This window comes from Emys orbicularis, chromosome 5 (genome assembly GCF_028017835.1).
Source record: "Emys orbicularis isolate rEmyOrb1 chromosome 5, rEmyOrb1.hap1, whole genome shotgun sequence".
Lineage (NCBI taxonomy): Eukaryota > Metazoa > Chordata > Testudines > Emydidae > Emys > Emys orbicularis.
In genome coordinates, this window is record NC_088687.1 from 42,770,453 (window position 1) to 42,792,126 (window position 21,674).

At 43.9% G+C, this 21,674-nt stretch overlaps 1 protein-coding gene across 1 annotated transcript in view; it reads right to left on the reverse strand.

Moving 5' to 3' along the window:
• Window positions 1-19,389: 19,389 nt before the first annotated feature.
• ANXA5 (annexin A5) overlaps window positions 19,390-21,674 on the reverse strand; it is a 29,413-nt gene continuing 27,128 nt past the window's right edge. Inside the window, exons 12-13 of the mRNA XM_065404701.1 lie at window positions 21,239-21,361; window positions 19,390-19,997 (exon numbers count right to left, since the gene is read on the reverse strand). Of these exons, the coding sequence (XP_065260773.1) occupies window positions 19,935-19,997; window positions 21,239-21,361 (186 nt within the window). The 3' untranslated portion in view covers window positions 19,390-19,934. The remainder of the gene's footprint in view (window positions 19,998-21,238; window positions 21,362-21,674) is intronic.

The window sequence follows — 21,674 nt, forward strand, 5'->3', positions numbered from 1 at the left end:
TCCAACCCCCCCTGCTCCCTGTCCCCTGACTGGCCCCCGGGACCCCCTGCCCCTTCTCCAACCCCCCAGCCCCCTTACCATGCTGCTCAGAGCAGCGTGTCTGGCTCCACGCAGAGCCAGACATGCTGCTGCGCTCCCCCACGGAGCGCACAGCCCCACCCCCCCAGAGCGCTGCCAGCACAGCGCGCTGAGGCTGCGGGGGAGGGGGGAGAGGCTCTGGTTGCTGGAGGCCCCGATGCGAGCGGCTCAATCCGGCCCGGCCGCTCTGTCAGCCGCGTCGCGCTCTGCATTGGAAGGGAAATCCCGGACCTTTTTAGATTTTTACAAAGTCCTCCCGGACGGCTATTTAAAACCCAAAAATCCGGACATGTCCGGGATAATCCGGATGTACGGTAACCCTAAGAATTAGGGTGGCGTGTTTTATCAAGAATAGTGAAAATGTGACATTTACATTCATTGCTATGAGTGGCATTTGACTGGGGGAGGGAACCCACAGAAGGGGTTAATAGCCACTGCAGATACAGCTATCTCAATAATGAAGTCAGGTTTAAAGGTGCTTAAGTGATACTATAGCCGACAACTGAGCCCAGTTTAAGAAGCTGGGACATTTATTTTTTGGAGTTCCCTTTGTGCTGCAGAACAGCTGCCCCGCCCTCAAGACAACATGGCCAAAGATCACACAGAATTAAGAGCAGAGCAGCCTAGTTTGACAGGGAGAGGGGTAGAAAGGAGCTGCCCCTAAATTGCATAATGCATTAGGGGGGTGGTTGGGTCCTTAATTTGGTTGTTTTATTTCAATGTTGCAACAGGTGAGTGGTCTTGAAAATCACCAAATACATAATTTATGGACAGCCTCAAATTGGGTTAGGAAAAGGAAGAAACAGACTATGTCATCAGAGGGAGAGGGACACAGGGATCCGAATGGTGGTGAGACAGTTTGAGACCCTCAGAGCAGGGAGAGTGGAGAGTTATCCCCAGTGGGAGGAGAAAGACACAGGGACTCCCTACAAAAGTAAAATAGAAAGGGAGAGGTCCTGAATAATGAGGGGGAAATGGGGTCCTGTACTTGGGGACTCCTCTTCCTTACTAAGAATCCTCATTTCTCTCTTCTTCTCCCTTTCTTCCAGACCTGAATTGAAGCCCCAGTGGTTGCTCCAGTGTAAAGAGGAATTTAATTTAATAGAGAGATGATGAACTTCCTCCCTCTTCTCTAAGGGTACATCTACACTACCCGCCGGATCGGCGGGTAGTGATCAATCTATCAGGGATTGATTTATCGCATCTACGTGATAAATCGATCCCCAATCACTCTGCCGTCAACTCCTGTACTCCACCGTGGTGAGAGGCAGAAGCGGAGTCGACGAGGGAGTGGCGGCAGTCGTGAGAACCCGAGGTAAGTCAACCTAAGATACATCGACCTAAGATACGACGACTTCAGCTACACTATTCTCATTGCGTATCTTAGATTGATCTGCCCCGCTAGTGTAGACCAGAGATTACACAGACCCCCACCCCTCTCCCACCAGGGATGGAATACACCAGGTGATAACTATAGTACTTGCGTGCATGGAGAAATAGTATTGGGGAAGCATTTAATGTACTGTTAGTTTTCTAAGTGTGATTGAGCAGCTGGAAACAAGGAAGAGAAGAGAAACCAACACTGTGTGGTTACTCAGCTCTCCAGGCTACTCAGCACACAGGCACACAGTGGGGAAACCAATGATATATAGGATTCTATTGGGATTCAGCACCCAGTTCAACAGGCTACTGTGAGCTGAGGACAAAGCAGTTGTGACAGGAGTAAAATTTTCCATTAATGAAGATAAACGGAACCACTTAGGGGTACTCATAAAAGACTCCCTAGGAACGATTAACACACAGCATCTATAGTCCCTCCTAGCCTGCTAAAGAGAAACCAGCCAGAGAGAAACATACCACAAATGTATATAACTGGTAATGGAATAGACTCAAGCAAAAAGATGATATTGAAAGTTGTGAGTACAAGCAAAACATCATGTAAATAAGTTAAATAATTTAGCATTCTTTTTGTTGGTTTGCTTTTCGTTTGCTCTAGGCATACATCCTCAGTAATTTTAATCTAAACTTCATTGTGAATGACAATTAATGTGAGAAGGCCTAGCAAAGTGGTAAGGCTATTAGACATTTCATATGCAAGCTGTATTTGAGATGGAAAAGGAGAATCAACAGAAGAGTCACTGCAGATATACCTAGGCTTGGAAATATTAGATTTTTATTGGTAAGTGTCAGTAAATATTGATTTCACACCCCCCCCCCCACACACACACACACACAAATAATATTTCCATCAATAATAACTGAAATTTCCAGATAGGCAAAGAAAAATGCTGCTTGGGAACTTTTAAGAGTTTGCTTTAGGGATTTTTACGTTGTCTATTTTGAGATTTGATGTTGACAATTTGTGTTTTAATGGTTTTGAATCTCAGCATTTACTGTCGTTAAATAATTTTCTGACACCCCTATAGCTTCCCACAACTGTGACAGTTTACATCGATAAAAATAAAAAACTATTTAAAATGCATAAACTTGCACAACTGTGAAAACATAAAATTTAAAAATGATTAAAATAAAAAGTGACTAAAAATAAACAGATATTGTCCATCAAAATGATAAAACAAATAAAAATTGCATTCTGCCAAGCCTAGATATACCTAATTCAGCAATAAGATGGGTTGGTTGGTGAAGGCAAGAGAGGTTTGAAACCCTGTTGAGCTGATCACTCCACACTCAAGACCTTTGGCATCATTTTCTAAAAGTAGTGCCTAAAATTAGACATCTAAATCCATGTTTAGACACCTCAATGGCCTGATATTCAGAAGTGCTGAACACTCACAGATCCCATTATTCTACTGGGAGCTCGCTGCTCAGCCCTTCTGAAAAAAATCAGCCCAAGGACATGTCTCTCAGGCAGGCAAACTGAATCCTTAAAGAAGTCTTCTCCCCACAATTTAAGAGGTGTTAAAGACAAATACAAAGGAATTTAAACCATCTGAATAAAGATATCACTCCGGGTCTCAGTTAATCAGGTTACATTTCCATCTTACTTGTGGTATCATATATTTACTAGTTATCCAGCTGTCCCAGGGCAGGGGGAGAGGAGGAGAAAGAGACCTGAATTTCTAACATAAAAAGCAAGCAGAAAAAAAATGTTTAAAAATCAAACCACTGTATAAAACAAAACAAAACAAAAAAAAAGGGCAGAAGCACTATTTTTTCCTCTTTGCAAGTCACCTTTGATACTTTTGTGTAATGCCAAAAGGAAACTTAGCAAGTGGTGGGGGAAATTTAACAGTGGAAGAAGTGGCTGAAAGAGATAATTAAAAAGCCCTGGTCTTAGTTCATATTTAAAAAAAAAAAAAATACATCTACAATATAAACTAGGCAATGTTGTTTCGGGGAAGGGGCTTAAATAAACATCTAAAACAGATTAAATCCTCACATTTGTTTACTGAACAAGTTGAATAGCAACAGTGCCATTTTCAAATTGTGAAACCACCACTAACCTGAAGCAGCCACTCCCAAGTCTTCCAGTCACTCGGAAAATGAACACCACTTTTTTTCACATTAATGTTCACTTTGCAGGCCCGGGACTAATCAAGATCGGAAAGATCCAACTAATCCCCCACCTGTCTTCATCAGCAAAGGATTTCTCCTCTAAAAGTATATATAGAATGTCAAAAGGTAAGATCTGCAGTGAAAACACCTATGTCTAATGTAGATGTAATGAAGCCTAACAAGCATCATAAGAGTAAGTCCAAAAGCACATTCAGATGGATCATACCTTCTGTGTTATTGTATTGCTGCCCATTGAAACACAAACATAGAAGCATCTGAAAAGTTAAATCACTGAACCATTACACTGATGTCAGTATATTAGGACAATAGATCAGTAGCAAAACCTAAGAGCCTTTGTATGCAGTGGGAAACAACAGCACAACATTTAATCCCTTGAGAAAATGGTACCAACTTGAAAAGTACAGCAAAACATGAGGCCATTTAGCTTACTGTACCAGCTATATGCCCACAGAGATGCAGTTCTTCTATGTGTTGTACTTGTTCACCCTCTCCATAAACTAAAATGTTATGATGGGTCATAGGTTTTAAGCAGGGGATGGTGCTGATAGGAAGAATCAGGTGTGTAATTCCTCTGACAATAAAAAACAAAGTGAGAAATGGCAGAAGCCCTGTCATCATAGTGAACAAGATTATTCTTTGCATCTGTCACATCCTTCCACTCTTCCATCATCACTTATCTCTGTGTCCCTAAGAACCCCTCAATGACAACTGGCAAAGGGTTTACTATTCTGAAACAGTAGCTCCTGACAAACTCATTACACCCCACACATTGCTGTCATAGTATTTATCCAAAGAGTGTCAGCTGAGGCCTCTAATAAAAGCTTATGCTATACTAGCCTCAAAATCACTGTGAAATGTATGTACAGATGATATTTAAGGAGTTGTGTGTATATACTGGAAAATATGTTTTAAAGTCTGTATTGAAGCAGGGTTGACAACCAAGTTTTGACCAGGCAAAGGAGGTATATTCACCTGTCTGCGTTGGTTCACATGTACAATAATCATTGTAAGCCACACATATGATGTCAACATAAGGATGTGAAGGCAACATGGAGCCAGCATGCCAAGGCAGACATCCTGGCTCTGGGGACAAAACAATTAACTTTGGGGATAGAAGCAGAAGGTAAAAGGATACCTTTGTTCTTTACTGAGGAAGCAAAAAGGATGGCACTTTTTGCATTCATGAAAGAGGGATCCCAGACATGTTGGCTGGAGCCATTGGGAGATTGCTTTAGCTGAGAAACTACTTTAGACAAGGGTTTAGCCTGTTGAAGTTAAGTTTAGACTCTAGGAAACATACTTTTAGTTTTGTGTAACCATTTCTGTTTCTATTGTCTGTTTTTGTTATCCCCACTCACTCTCTCTTAAACCCTTGGCTACGTCTAGTCTACAGAGTTAAGTCGATTTAAGTTACACAGACAATCATAAACCATGGTCGTTACATCGCTTGTGCATGTTCACACAATGCTCCTTGTGCCAGCAGAGCACATCCACAGTTGGTGCTCTAGCACTGACAGAGAGAGCAGTGCATTGTGGATAGCTATCTCACTGTGCAAATTGCCACCTTCTGCCACTAGGAGTTCTGGGAATGGATCGCAGTGCATCATGGGAGCGTGATCACCACCCCATGATGCAGTTTTCTCCATCCCATAAATCCAAGGGATTCTGATGACATTTTGTGCTGTTTTTCAACTGCCCCTGTAAACTTTGCGCCTGCCGTCTCTGGCTGAAAGCATGGATCCTGCACTGCTGGCCAGTGTTGTGATAAGCGTTATGAACACAACGTGGCTGATCCTGCAGTATTTCATGAGCTGCAAATCTGAACAGGAATTGGAGGTTCCTGTCCTGCTGGGTGCCATGGAAAGAAATAATTCAAGATTGATGTTGGCAGTCACGGAGCAGATACACCCGGTGGACCATCACTATTGGGCTCGGGAAACAAGCACTGAGCAGTGGAAATGGATTGTGATTCAGGTATGGGATGATGAGCAATGACTGTAGAACTGTTGTATGCACAAAGCCACCTTCCTTAAATTGTGTGTGGAGCTCACCCCTGCCCTGAGGTGCAAGGACACCAAAATGAGAGCTGCCCTAATGGCGGAAAAGTGTGTGGAAGCTGGCAACTCGAGACTGCTCTCTGTCAGTTGCAAATTAGTTTGGAGCTGGGAAGTCCACCATGGGGGCTGCAGTGATGCAAGTGTGCAGGGCCATTAATCTCCTCTTGCTATGAAGGACTGTGACTCTGGGCAATGTGTGGGAAATAGTGGATGGCTTTGTGGCAATGGGATTCCCTAACTGTGGCGGGGTGATAAATGGCACGCATATCCCAACCATCTTGCAACTGAGTACATCAACAGAAAGGGCTACTTCTCTATGATATTGCAGGTGCTGGTGGATCAGTGGGGTCATTTCCTGACATCAACACTGGGTGGTCAGGGAAGGTGCATGAACACTGGCTTGTATAGAAAGCTGCATGGAGGGACTTTCTTTCTAGACCAGAAGATTCCAATAAGGGATGTGGAAATGCCCATAGTGATCCTGGGAGGCTCAGCCTACCCATTGCTCCCGAAGCCTTACACCAGAAACCTTGACAGCAGCAAGGAGCACTCGAACAACAGGCTCAGCAGGTGCAGGATGACCATAGAATGTGTGTTTGGCAGATCAAAGAGTCACTGGCACTGCCTTTTTGGCAAGTTAAACCTCAGTGAGGAAAATATTCCCATGGTCATATCAGCCTGCTGTGCTCTGCATAACATTTGTAAAGCCAAGGGGGAAACGCTTCCCCAGGATGGATCGCCTGGCAGCTGGTTTTTAATAGCCCTGGTGTCTAGCTGCTTGAGGGGCTCAAGGGGGGACTATTTGAATCAGGGAGGCTTTGAGGCAGATTTTGATAATGAGCCCCAGTAATGTGCATTTCTGTAGTGCATTCAGCCAGGCATTGTTTACTTGCCACCTTGAATGACCCTTGTAATGATTCCTGCCTGAGTGTTAACTGTAGTCTGCAAATGTGCTGACTGCCACTGTGTATGAATTTCTGCTGAAAACACCGTGAGTAGGTCACAAATAAAGAATTACTGTCTTTATAAGACTCATTTTTTATTAAACAGCAATACACAATTAACATTTCTTACAAGGGACATGGACAGTGAGCAGCATGCTGAAATTAGAATCTCTCAGCTGTGTGAAGATGTAGCTGTCGTTATGGAAAATGTCCCTAGGAATGGAATGCATTCACAGTCTTGAATCATAAAAGTTTTCTCACTTTCCCTTGGCAAACACACAGCACAGCCAGAACACTAAACATGGTGAGTTTGGCCGGGAGAGGGCGGAGGTGCAAGATGGGACAAAGGGCCTGGGTGGTTTCAGAAGGGGATCACTAGCAGGGCCAGCTCCAAGTTTTTTGCTGCCCCAAGCAAAAAAAAAAAGTCTCGTGCCCCCTCCCGGCCCCGCCCCAACTCCGCCCCTTCCCTGGCCCATTCCAACCCCTTCCCCAAATCCCCGGCCCTGCCTCCTCCCCTGGGCACGCCGCATTTCCCCTCATACCTTCCCTCCTGTCCCAGGCAAGCCTGGGAGGGAGCGGGGAGAAGCGGAGCGGCGGCAGTGCGCTTGGGGGAGCAGGTGGCAGTGGAGTGGAGGTGAGCTGGGGGGGGGGTGGGCAGAGGAACCGCTCCCAGGGTTACTTCCTGCGGCCCTTCCCGCACCCCCCACTGCCGCAGCTCACCTCCGCTCTGCCTGCTCCCCTGAGCGTGCCGCCACTGCTCCGCTTCTCTCCCCTCCCTCCCAGGCTTGCTGCAAAACAGCTGATTCGCACGGCAAGCCTGGGAGGGAGGGGGGAGAAGCGGAGCGGCGGTGAGCTGGGAGGGAGCGGTTCCTCTGCCCTCCCCCAGAGTTACTTCCAGCGGCCCTCCCCACGCCCCCCACCGCCGCAGCTCACCTCCGCTCAGGGCCGGCTCCCGGCTTTTTGCACCCCAAGGAAAAAAAAAAAAAAAAAAAAAGGAGCCGGACTGCCGCCCCTTGTTAAGTGCCGCCCCAAGCACATGCTTAGAGTGCTGGTGCCTAGAGCCGGCCCTGATCACTACAAGTGCCTGGGGACACTACTCTGAACACTGGCACCTTTTTCCACAGCCGGGGACAATCGAAGCTGAAATCACTTACTGAGGGTAACCAAAGATGCAAGAGTGCATCTCCTGCATGTGTGTGGTGAGATCTCTATGGGGAATTCCCGGGACGCCCCAGTGTGCATTAACAAACTTTGCCACAAGACCCCCACTGCATAGCTGCACAGGCATGGGTGGCATGCAAACTGCAGGCTGAGGGAGGCTAGCCCCCTTCCCACCCCTTCCGTCCAAGGCCCCACCCCTTCCACCACCCCCTCTGGAGCCAAGTCCCCCTTTCCATCCCACCGCCAGAGCCGCCCCTCCACCGCTGCCACCGGCCCAGTCCCACAGCTAGCCCCCCAGCCCCAAAGGAGCACTGGGAGGGCGGGCACACGGCCCCAGCCTCCCCAGCCCCACAGGGCGGGCGGCGTGCAGCCTCCCCAATTCCAGGATTTTGATACAGTCCCACATGACATTCTCATAAGAACATAAGGGCAGCCATACTGGGTCAGACCAAAGGCCCATCTAGCCCAGTATCTTGTCTTCTGACAGTGGCCAATGCCAGTGGCCCCAGAGGGAATGAACAGAACAGGTAAGCACCAAGTGATCCATCCCCTGTTGCCCATTCCCAGCTGCTGGCAAACAAAGGGTAGGGACACCAGCCCTGTCTATCTTGGCTAATAGCCATTGATGGACCTATCCTCCATGAACTTATCTAGTTCTTTTTTGAACCCTTCACAACATCCTCTGGCAAGGAGTTCCACAGGTTGACTGTGCATTGTGTGAAAAAATACTCTCTTTTGTTTGTTTTAAACCTACTGCCTATTAATTTCATTTGGTAACCCCTAGTACTTGTGTTATAAGAGGAGTAAATAACACTTCCTTATTTACTTTCTCCATACCAGTCATGATTTTATAGACCTCTATCATATCCACCGTTAGTCGTCTCCTTTCCAAACTGAAAAGTCCCAGTCTTAATAATCTCTCCTCATACGGAAGCTGTTCCATACCCCTAATCATTTTAGTTACCCTTTTCTGAACCTTTTCCAATTCCAGTACATCTTTTTTGAGATGGGGCGACCACATCTGCACGCAGTATTCAAGATGTGGGTGTAATATGGAGGCAATATGATATTTTCTGTCTTATTTTCTATCCCTTTCTTAATGACTCCCAACATTCTGTTCGGTTTTTTGACTGCCGCTGCACATTGAGTGGATGTTTTCAGAGAACTATCCATAATGACCCCAAGATCTTTCTTGAGTGGTAACAGCTAATTTAGACCCCATCATTTTATATGTATAGTTGGGATTATGCTTTCCAATGTGCATTACTTTGCATTTATCAACATTAAATTTCATCTGCTATTTTGTTGCCCAGTCACCCAGTTTTGTGAGATCCTTTTGTAGCTCTTCGCAGTCTGCCTGGGACTTAACTATCTTGAGCAATTTTGTATCATCTGCAAATTTTGCCACCTCACTGTTTACTTCCAGAGCGCGGGAAGGCAGGTGGCACACAGCCCCAGCTCCAGAGCACAGGAAGGCAGGCAGTGGCAGCCCCAACCCCCTTCCCCCCCCAGCTCTGGAGCCAGGGCCGGCTTTAGCAAGAGCGGGGCCCGATTCCTGGGGGCGGGGCTTGCTGCAAGTGAGCCGGGCCGGACCCGAGCCACGGGGGCTGGGCCGGACCCGAGCCACGCCGCGCCGCGGAGGCCGGGCTGGAGCCAAGCCAGGCCAGAGCCGCTGGGGCCTGCGTGCTCGGCCGGAACCAGGGCCGGACTGGGCTGTGCCTCCCCGGAGCCCTTCTCGCGCCCCCACCACCCCAGCTTACCTGGTGCTGCCTACCCACCCCTGCTTGGGCGGAGCGTTCAGGGGAGGGGAGGAGGGGGAAGTGAGCTGAGGGCGGGGTGGAGAGCTGCAGCGTGGGGCCCTCTTAGCGCGGGGCCCAATTCAGCCGAATCGGCTGAATCGGCCTAAAGCCGGCCCTGTCTGGAGCACAGGAAAGCAGGCAGCACATGGCCCCAGTGGAGCACTTGGGGGCTGGAGCAGGACTGGAGCTGCACGCAGGAAGCAGTCACAGCAGGGGGTGGGGTCTCACCTGGCTGTTTGGGGAGGGAAAGCCTCCCCCCAGCCTATGTGACCCACTGCCCACGTGCACAGGGGAATGAGAAACAGATGCAAATAGTGCCTAGCATTGTTAGTTTCAAGCCCTTCTCCCACATGCACCATATAACAAAATAAAGGCCCCTCTACCTCATGTAACCGTGCACTATCGAAGAAAAATGAGTACTTACTGGCGCTCCCCTCTCCTGCTTCAGGCACTCCAGAGCCGGACTGCTGGGACGGGCTAGATCCCTCCAGAGTCAAAAAGAGGTTCTGGGTTGCCACGCCACCTGATGAGCCTTTGTCTGTCCCATATCCTCTTCCAACAACCTCCTCTTCCACCACTTTGTCCTCAGGGTTGACTCTGCTGGCTGCTGCCTCCAGTCCCCCCAAAGTATCCATGGGGCTCTTGGCGGTTGAGCTGGGGTCGCTGCTGAGGCTGGCCTGCAGCTCCTTGTAGAAGTGACATGTTTTCGCTGCTGCACCGGAGCGATGGGTAGCCTTCCTTGCCTTCTGGTACGCCTGCCTCAGCTCCTGGCTCTTAGCATGGCACCTTTTCTGCCCCTTCTCATCCATGCCACGAGCAATCTGCTCGTAGGTGTCAAAGTTCCTACAGCTAGATTGGAGCTGCGACTGCACAGCCTTCTCTCCCCATGGACCCAATAGATCCAGCAACTCCAGTGTACTCCAGGCAGGAGTGTGTTTGCTGCAGAAAGCTGGCAGGGTCAGCTGGGAAGATGCAATGTGAGCTGTCCACGCCAAGCAAACAGGAAGTGTAATTTCAAAAATTCCCAGGGCTTTTAAGGGGGATGGGTGCGTGCCCTGGGTACTTAGCTACAGAGCAGTGGAATAGAAACTGCTTACCAGAGCGGTCATGATGGGCATTGTGGGACACCTCCTGGAAGCCAATTAGATCACTGCGTTGCTCTAACCTCATTGCAAAAAGCTCTATGCTGCTCGTCCAGGTGGTTTTATGATGTCAGCATAGCAGGAAAGTTAAATCAGAAGGAGGAGCACTGTTGTGTGTACACCTCCACTGTTTTGTTGATGAAAACTGACTTTTGTCGACAAAACTGTGTAGCATAGATAAGGCCTTAGTCTTTGATAATAATCTTATGACTGTTTTCACCATAAATATATGTCAGTGCTGTTATGTTATATTGGAGCTGGTCCTCCTCCCAATCAAACAAGTTGGTGTGTCCCCTGTTCCTTTGGGGACAGCCTACCTGGTGACTTCTGGGAGAGTTCAGGAGTTAAGGGCTGAACACTGCAGGGGAACGCTTCAAGGGCACTCGGGACTGCAGTGTACCTATTGTTACCCCTGCAAGGCAAAGTAAGGGCTGGCAGAGCCTTGAGGAGATTGTTTGGGTAACTTACAGACTGGAGTGGTCAGAGAGCGGACATCCAATTATGCAAATCTTCTTGCTGGTGGCAGGGGAGTAACAAGGTGCCTCACAGTCCAGGGCACCCCACAAAAATGTCTTAATCTCTTAGTGTGATTAACATCTTATATCTCCTCACAACCATTTGAAAGTCAGAAATCCATCTGTTCATTCATTCCTCCCACCTAGTAGCATTTCTCAAATAATCTAATGCCAAAAGCCTTTTAGTTTCCCGTGCACTGCAATTTAAGCTTGCCCTGAAGCTTGAGAGCTATAAAACAGCATTTATTACACCACAGATTTATTAAAGTGTGTTAGTAGCTTGGCAAAAGGAAGCTGGAACAGACAGCCATACACACTAATGCAGGCATCAAAACGTATTCCATTGAATCCAAAGTATTTAATCACAAGATTAACAAAAACTTATTTGAGCATATGGTTGAGCAGGGGAGAGGTAGGCACAGCTGTGTACATATGTTAAGAAATTCAGGGATAAATGTTCAGTAGGCATGCAGGATTTTAGGGGCATAGCTCCCATTCATGTCAATGTGTATTGAGCATCTCAATACCCACACATTAATCTCTCATTTTACAGTGAAAAAGAATTGGATTTTAGATCCACAGGAAAAAACCTGAATGGCCCATCTGGCCCAGATTCCAGGTTGAGGATGTGCTATAATAGGGAAAAAAAAAAAAAAAAAAAGAAGCACATTAATGTGATGACCAAAGTCATTATAGTGAACAGGAAATAGTCTGAAGAGCGAGAATACTAAAAACATTAAACCAGTGACTCGAGAAAGAAACAATTCTGTATAGTTATGGGCTGACAAAGAATATGTAAAACAATAGCACCACCCACCGGCCACAATGCAAACTATGCAAGTGCTGGATTTGTGTAAAATATTTTAAATTCCGATCTAGAAAATTTAAATTTAATCTCCCTTAGACAGAAGAAGCTCTGCTTTAATATTGCAGATATTAAAAAGACTATCAGCAAGTCTTTAAAATAATACTTTGCCCCCCCCAATTCTGCAGAAGGAAAGAATGACCAAAATATGTAAAGCATTGTTTGAAAGGGATGTAAGTTTGGGTCTCACAGAAGAGAGAGACTTCTCAGTGGCTAGCAGCAGAAGACTGGAGGCTTCCCCACTGAGCTGCCATTCATAGTGCTCCCAAAGGCAAAGGCTGTGAATTATGCCCAGCTGTGAAGTGATTTCTTTACAGTCAAATACCTAGCAGAGACAAAGGTGCAAACATCACACTTACTAACACTTGTGACCTAATCAGGATTTGAACCCAGGTTTCTCAAAAGTGATATAATAGCGCATCGCTGTTCCATACTTAGCAAATATTACTTTTTAAAGGGTATAGAGTGAAGGATATTTGAGAAAAAATATTTACAGAATCATTAACAGTTAAAATGTTCCAGAGAGAAGAGAATCAGGTTCACATGCCAGCTCTGAAGATGTGGCATTATTATAAATTCCCTAAAAGCAGAGACTACGACAAAGACTATGACAAGATGAATAAACTTCAGAGTCATAATCCTGATCTTTATATACATCTCTCACTTTCATTTCAATACACACAATGTTATTTAAAGGGTTGGACTGGAAGGTTCAGAGCATTGGTAAACAGCATATACAGTAACTCTTCACTTAACGTCGTCCCAATTAATGTTGTTTCATTGCTGATCTATTAAAGAACATGCTCGTTTAAAGTCGTGAAATGCTCCCTCATAACGTTGTTTAGCAGCCGCCTGCTTTGTCCACTGATTGCAGGAAGAGCAGCCCGTTGGAGCTAGTGGGTGGGGGCTTGGAACCAGGATGAGCCAGCAGCCTCCTATCAGCTCCCTTAAGTTCCCTGTGCCAGGCTATCAATTGCCAGGCAGTTCAGGTGTCCCTCCCCCAACTGCCATGTGCTGCTCCTGCGCTCTGCCTCCTGCTTGCTGTGTGGGGGGGAAGAAGAGGGGTGCTGATGTGAGGGTATCCCCCTCCCCTGCTCTTGTACCTGTACCCCATCTCTGCAAAGCGGGGTGGGACGGGGCAACGACAGGGCTTAGGATGGAGGGAGCTTGCTGGCAGCAGCTCCTGTCTGAACCTGCTGATCTACTTGAACGGGCAGTGTACTTAAAGGGGCAATGTGCATGTCTTTCTCTCTCTCAAACACACACGGTGTGTCTCTTTCTCTCACACACATGCACCCCCCTGGCTCTTCGGTGCCTGTGCAACCATGCATGCGCCATCCGGAAGAGGGAGTGATGCGCTCCAGCAGGTTAGCTTGGGTTCATCATCACGTTCAGTTTCCGCAGGGAAGTGTTTGCAGCCACCGCCGTGCATCTATTGTGTCTCCTCCCTCCTGCCTCAGTCCAGTGTTGCCTTGTAGAGTCTGAGGCTACATTAACAATGTGTTAACTCTTGAGGGCTCAACTGAGTGCTAGTTCATCATTTAGCAGCAAGGCATTCCCCGGGAAATATCCCACCCTCTGACTCCACCACCTCAACCAAGCTTCACAATCATCATTGCTATGTACAGTATTAAATTGTTTAAAATTGTTTTAAAAAACTTAGTGTGTATACACACACACACACAATATGTGTGTGTGTGTGTGTGTGTGTGTGTGTGTGTGTGTGTGTGTGTGTGTGTGTGTGTGTAAAATGTCTTTTGTCTGGTGAAAAAAAAGTTTCCCTGGAACCTAACCCTCCCCCCCCCCCCCCATTTACATTAAGTCTTATGGGGAAATTGGATTCACTTAAAGTAGCATTTTTCAGGAACTTAACTACTTAAGCAAGGAGTTACTGTAGTCCCCAACTCATAGGCTTTAAGCACATGCTAACATCCCATTGATTCAATTAGACTTAAGCACATTGTCAAGTGTTTTGCTAAATCAAGTCTATACAGCAGTGGTGGGCAATCTGCGGCCCATCACGGTAATCTGCTGGCGGGTACCAGACAGTTTGTTTACATTTGCATGGCCACTCAACTCCCAATTAGAAAGTAATAAAATACAATGCACCATATCACCTGTGAGCAAGCACTTTTTCTCAAAATGATCATTCCATATCTCATCTCTCAGTCCTTGTCATCAGAGGAAACCTGCACAACACCTTCAAAAGACAAGCCCGGGAGCTTAAATTCATAACTTTGTTAGACATTAAAAAAATCAAAGATACTGTAGTGAGCCATAAATCCAACATTCTATAACCCACTCACCCTCCTTTGTCCTATGATTGCAGCAGTGTTAACTGCCCACTTCACCTAGAAGTGTCTCTTACAACATGTTAACTCCTTATGCTAAACAGATTTAGCATAACCTTGTATTTAGCTGTAACACCCTGATTACCTTTCCCAGATCAGAAGAGCTCTGGGTAAGATGGAAAGCTTGTCTCTCACCCCAACAGAAGTTGGCCCAATAAAAGCTATTACCTCATCCACTTTGTCTCTTAACCTAATGAGTTATTCAGTAATATCCCAGGCATTTGTTGCCCATCTACTATGCACTTGTAGCTAGATTTAAGAGAAGTGAAATGAAGTATGGGTTAAATCAGATTCGTTCCTTATTGCTTTTTCAGGAATCCCCTTTGAGAGCAATGGTTTAATCGGTAAATAAGAGCCAGCAAAAGTTCCAGCTGTCCTGTAATCAAAGGGATAAAAGGAACATTGATATCAAACAGTGCTGGTTTGTTATCCACAAACCACATGCCCCACATGATCCTGCTTAGTTCTTATCATGAACTCTGAGCTGCACAGCAAGTATTTCATTCTATTTCCACTTGGTGTTCGTAGTTAAAAAAATCAGTAGGAATATTTAATCTAAAAGGCTGAATTATGTCATGGAGGAATTACAACACGTAACTCACAAGTAAATAATAGATCCCTAGCTTTAGTTTTAACAAGAATTTATCGGAAATCCAAATAGAGTGAATTCATACTTAATGCCTCATTACAAACCAATGGAGAAGCTGTCTGAATAAACTAGGTAAATCCCAAGGATTATTTCACAGTACTGATTTGCTTACAGCACATAAGAGTAACATCTCATTATGAAAATAGGCTATGCTGCAGTGTCTTATTTTGGTTCACAGGTAAATTTGAAAGAGAAGCCCTGAGGCACAGACTGGAAAACTTGGAATTTTAAGTTTGCTTTAAAAATAAAAGTGCCCTTGACAAATGAGGGGCCTGATTCTACCACCCTTACAGCAAGTAGCCCCTTACTGTGAGTACAGAGCAACAGATTCCATTCGGACTACTCAAGCTGTAAGATACTCTCTCAGTGTAAGACAGAATTGTAAAATTCATAACACTACAAAATGATACGATTTCAGGAAACAAATAAGAAAAATGGGGAGGGAGAATAAGATTCCAGTCCCTCAGAAAATCATTTGTTGTTACCGAGAAATTTTTATATTTTATTCACTATGTCGTTTAAAATTTCTTAGCTGTGTATAGTTATTAGGCATTCCCAGTAGTTCCATCTTTAGTACTTTTAAAAAAAAAAAACCCCAAACACACCTTAGTACTCATCTATTAAGCCAAATACCAGAACACCTCAATTAAATAACTCTCCTCCCTCCAGTTTTATTTCCTATTCACAAAGAAAGGTGCAGTGGTCAGACTTTAACAGACAGAGAACAATTTAAAAAAAAAAAAAAAAACAAAAAAAAAACATGGAATTTAAAATACCTTCCTGGCTCTGCATCTTCTGCAAATGCTTTTTTTTTTTTTTTTAAATATAAAGATTCTTAGGTGACAAACATTGCAAATGAGGCCCAACCAGAACCTGTTACACCAGCACCATTATCTGCTGCATCTTTTAAGTGATTTCCTTCTTCATAAATCCTAGCAGTAAGACTACCTGGTTTAAATCTGCAAGCATTAGGTTTGTTATGACCTTCACACCTTGCTAGCACAGCTTCAAGTGCCAACTGCTCACCCCACACCCTTCTACCCTCAATGATAAATGGACAGTACAATGCAGGCTGCTGCTAAGATGAGTCTTTCAAATTGAGATGTTTAAAAAAAAAAAAAACAAACAAACAAAAAAAAAAACACCACAAAGGTTCTGCATTGTCTCAATTAGTGCTGCTAATGCCATATCACTTGGAGTTTGTCTCTAGTGTCCCAGCCAAAACTTCTCCTCTCCACAGCTATACATGTTGGTTGCCACTGCAGTGGGGCTATAGGCTAAGACTTTGGAAGTGAACTGGGGCACAGAAGTGTGCTTTGAAAGTTACTGGCTCACATTACTGCTGCCACATGTTGCCTTTACCTCCCTATGATGGAACACGGATAACCAGGAAGGCCTGGCAGCACAAACAGGCCATCAGCAACAAGGCACTCTCTAGAGCTTTACATAATAAATGGTCTTTTAAAAAGCAGTGGCACAGGCACAGAACAAGAATACACAACAGTGTAACAGAGCATGAAAGGGTCAGTGGCAGGGCACTGGTGGGGAAAGTAAATTTAGATTTGAAAAGCTGTTACTCAGCTTTGCAATTTCATCTTATCACACCTTCTCTGTCTTGTAATTTTACTCACAATGAGTGCTGCTCCAAGGACCAGCTACAGGAACAAACTGTACCTATTCACCAGTATCAACAGATGCCACCCTCAGGAAAGGCAAACAGTGTCTTCATCCCTCGTGACAGATTGAGAAAAGCAACAGGTTTGTCTCCAGGAGAAGTTAAACTACACAATCCTTGCATTGAACACTGCATGTCAAGAAGTTCTCCATTACAGAACTCCAGTCTAACTGATATCTCAAAGAGGGAAATATTGTACCTGTTGCTAGTATTCCTACTTTACAATTAAGGTTGCCTAAGCATTTCCATTCTAAGCCATTCATAACCTCCCAAAAATGTCTAGACTCTAATCTTTGTTCACAAGAGTTTTTTTGTTTTCTTTTGCTGTCAGGCAAAATGATTGAGCCGTTTGAGAAAGTGAAAAACACCCATATTCCCTCCACTTCTCATTGTGACTTTTTATAGAAAACAAAAGCCAGCTTTAGCCCTCAAGCAGCTGGAGTAAATGGCTGAAGTTTGGCAGAGAATAGTCCTCACTAAGAAGTGCCTTTGAGCGTTCCAGTAAAAATTTATGGGTTTTTTTAGAAAAGCCAAACTTTGCACAAGTACAGTACTTTTTTAAACAATAATCATGCTAAGCTTGTGACTTTCAGCTAAGGAAGACTGGGCTACTCATGGGTGGCTAACTTAGCTACATACTAAACATTTTCAAATCATACCTTCCTCCACCTTCTATGAGCCCCGCTTCATACACTGCACAGCTGTGTATAAATTAATTACAAGGGTGTTTCTAGCGTATGCATAGTACACAAAACTACACCCATATATCCAAGGGTGCAGAAGTATATAATTTCTCTTCCTTTCCTTTGTGAAACACAGCTAGTTTATAAGCACTACGTAAGTGCTAGGTATGATACTACTGTATTACTTGAGTATCAGAGGGGTAGCCGTGTTAGTCTGGATCTGTGAAAAGCAACAGAGAGTCCTGTGGCACCTTTAAGACTAACAGATGTGTTGGAGCATAAGCTTTCATGGGTGAATACCCACTTCATCAGATGCATGTATTACTTGAGAAACATTTGCTCATGTTCTCAAACCATTGTAATGCATACAAACATGCAAGCATAATTTACGTATATCCTGACTGAAAGTGTTTAAACGATGCAACCATAATGTTTTACATCTAGATTTGATGGAATATTTAGGTAGTTTCTCCATTGCCCAGATTCTGGCCCAGTTGATACCAGTCTGCATCACCATCTGGTGAAGGGGAGGAGTTGTGGTTAAGGCACTTTATTACAACCCATGATATATGATTTCAATAACCAAGCTCTGCCACTGACTTCCTGTGTAACTTTTGGCAAGTCACTTAATTTGTGTGTCAGTTCCCTGCCTGTAAAATGTAGATGATAGTCCTTCCATATCCTCATGTATGGACCAAACAAGTGCCTAACTAGGGATAGTAAATCAAACTACTCTCATAGTTACTACATAGTGCAACTATTTCTGTTGGTTATCAGTCAAGATTAACGCAATATTTTCTTAAAATTGAGTAGAGGCAGGGAAGAAAGATAAATAGAGAAAGATAGTGGAAAAAATAAAGCATCCTGAGGAAAAAAGCTATTTCAATGGATTAGACTTCAGTTTACATTTACTTTAAAATAATGTTTGAGTTTTATGGTTATGATTTCAATCCTTCATTAGAAAGTTACATTTCAATACTGAATAGATTTTGGTTTTAAAGAACTGAAGTACTCTGCTGTGAGTCAATTTCAATAGCACTTTTTAAAAAAATGTGGAGTTTCTGCAGTTGTGACTGAGTGACTTATGAGCTAAGTTTTGAGCAGCTGTTTATAAACATCTTTTGAAAGCTAGAAACAGAAATCTGTTTCTCTGGTTGTAACTTTATTCTCCATCATACGCACACATTGATTTGATTTACAGGGTTGCTCATGAATGCTAAGCTAATGGCACTGAATTTAAAGGTAGAACGTTAAATAAGAATTGTAAGGACTTCCTCCCCTCAAAAAATAAGGGAATAAAAGGATTAGGAAAGATCTGGGTGTGGAATTTTGATATGTACCCCAAGTTCCAGAAGGAAAAAAATATCACTGTGCAATTTGCTGTAAATGAGAACTGTGTTACTCTATCTATTCTGTCCATGCCAGTTCCAACATGTAAGTGGTGACTGAAAATGGGGAAAGATTTGAGGGTGATGGACAGGAGAAAAGTGAAAATTCAAGACTGAAGACTCTTGGCGCAATCACAGTCATGGAGATTTATGTGCTCTTGGCATCTGTCCTACTTGGGGCATGGACGGGCAGCACTGAGACACCTCCATTGCAAAGAAAAGAATGACAAAGGACTGAAGAAACTGTACATCCCTGGGATTTCACATGCAGTACCCTATACCTTATTGAGTATAAGTTCTTCCAACAATGTTGCTATCTTGTGCCTGGTTTACAGGACCAAATACACAACCTAGAAAAGCAAAAAGGGTGCCTAAAGCTCTCCCCTGACACCAATCCATCCATCTGGAAGCCACCTATCACATTATTACCTACCCATTTCCAAAGCACTATGAAAACAGAAAACATTAGGTGCAGGGTAGTAGGATCATTTAACCAATCTGAAGAAAGAATGGATTTTTTGCTTTTCAAAATAGATACAACTGTGTTGGGGAGGGAACAGTTTATTGGTATGTTATGTTTCCATTGATAGCTCACATTGTTGTTTAGCAGATTCATTCTAATAGCACCAAATACATATGAAGGATAATTTTCCTTAGTTCACAATTTTAAAGCTACCTTAATTTTTCCATTAAAATGAGTTACCATAAATGAAGTTTAAAAAAAAAGGGGTTAGAGACTACATTTTCTTTCAATTCTTCTTGGAATGTGTGGATTTTCTCTACTTCAGCAAAACATCTATAAAAAATTGTGCATGAATCTCCATGAAGAGGAGAACATTCGCATAGTCATAAGAGGCACTTCATAAACTCCTGGGGGCTGGGATGGACAGACTTCTGCTTGGATGCCGGTAGGAAGAGAGACTGCATATCACTTCAACAACAAGATTTTCATTGGGTCTTTTTAACGATTAGGATGCTAGTGTGGCTGTAAGCAGCTATAAAAGCACTAACATGCAAAACATAGCTAGACATGCTAACTGAGGGGCTGCAAGGCAGGAGCAGGACTGAATCCTTCATCTCCCTGACAGTGTTACTCATCATCTCCACCGCAGAGGAGCAAGAGTGCTTTCCTGAAGTCCCCAGATGTATCTTTCTGTGTACGAAACATAGCATTAGTCACAGTGAGTCACAACCATAAAGACATTTTAAAAAAGGGTCAAACCCAGGAAATAGTCCAACAAATTACAGAGTTTTCACCGACAGGAAATCCATTTGTATGACTATCTGCTCAGGAATGACACAAGGAGATTCTCTGACTAATGTGTTACTTTTAAACATCCAGACTCCTCATTTAAATAAAAATTTCTGAAAGATTTCAAATGGCAATACTGGAGCTGGGCCATTTACTGCAAGTTACAAAGTCATTTCTTCCATTTGCAAACCAACTAACCAAGGGAAAACCACCCTAACCCAAAGCATTACAAATTAAAACTTTTTAACATATTGGAGGTGACCTTCCATAAGTTAGCAGGGGTCCAACCCTACTCCACTGGCAGTCAAATGGGAAGTTTTGCTACTGACTTCAGAAGAAGGAGTCTGGTCCCTCTTGATAACTTCAAAAGCAATTTGACACAGCAGAACTGAAGGATTGCAGTGTATAAATAGAATTGATTAAGAGATGAAAATGGAGACAATACTATATGATGAATTCTTCTACAAATACTGTGCTATGGAAAAGAGTTATGGCTTATATTAAACAGCTTTTTACTTTAAAACAAATGCATGGAAATCCTGCAATATCTGCTTTTCTTACCAACTCCCTTCCCTCCCACTGAAATGATTATGATTCTGCCTTTGTCTCTGCAATTAAACTTTCTCTTGGGTAATGATGAAAAAGGAGACTAGATTGTAATTGCAGTCCAGCTCCATTGCACAAAATTGCTTTCACCGTTGGGGGGGGGGGGGGGGGGAGAGAAGAAAAGAGAGAAAGGGGGGGGAAATGATGGAACAGAATCACATGCAGGATTACAATCCCAGTCCATTTCCTTCTGCCACTAACAGCTTCTCGGAGACACGGAAAAAGGAAAGGAAAGGAGCTCAGACCAGGAAAGAAGAAGTGTAAAAAAGGCAAGAAAGGGGAAAAAGTGTCTCTGATTTTCTTATCAGATCTACCCCACTACTACACATTTGCAAGGAAATCTGAAGTTCTCCTTTTTAGGAAATATCTCCCTTCCAAACTACTCCGGCATTTAAGCCCTTTACAAAAATTCATTCATTCAATATTGTTCTTCAAATGTTACCTACACTACCTAAAGAAGAAGTCTTACACCACCTATAAATACTATTCTCACCCAAGTATTTCTTTATCAGTGAACTGGATTTGAGAGATTTTACCTGAATCATCTGATGCAACGATTTCGCAAAATTCTTTCTGAATTCACGTCTAATGTCCAGCAGATCAATTTCGCTCCTCGAAACCATGATTCTGATCAAAGTATCATCATCAGTGCCAGCTCCCTATGTTAAAAGATATTTAAATATTATTTTAAAGCATCTATTTATGCTGCGCAGGTATTTTGATCTAGAAAAAGTTTGAGAGCCCTCTGTAGTATGGTTATAATTGATAAATACATTTCACATACAGCGAGAATGTATATGGGTCTTCAAAGAACCACTGCATTGTATTTCTATCTTATTAGTACAAAATGTTTTGGTCTGTATCATAGGGCATTCAAATTTCAACTTAAAGTAAAGAACTAATGTTGTGAAGTGCTCTGTGCCTTGAACTTCTATGAAGTTGAGGATGCTCAGAACCTCCCAGTTCATGCCC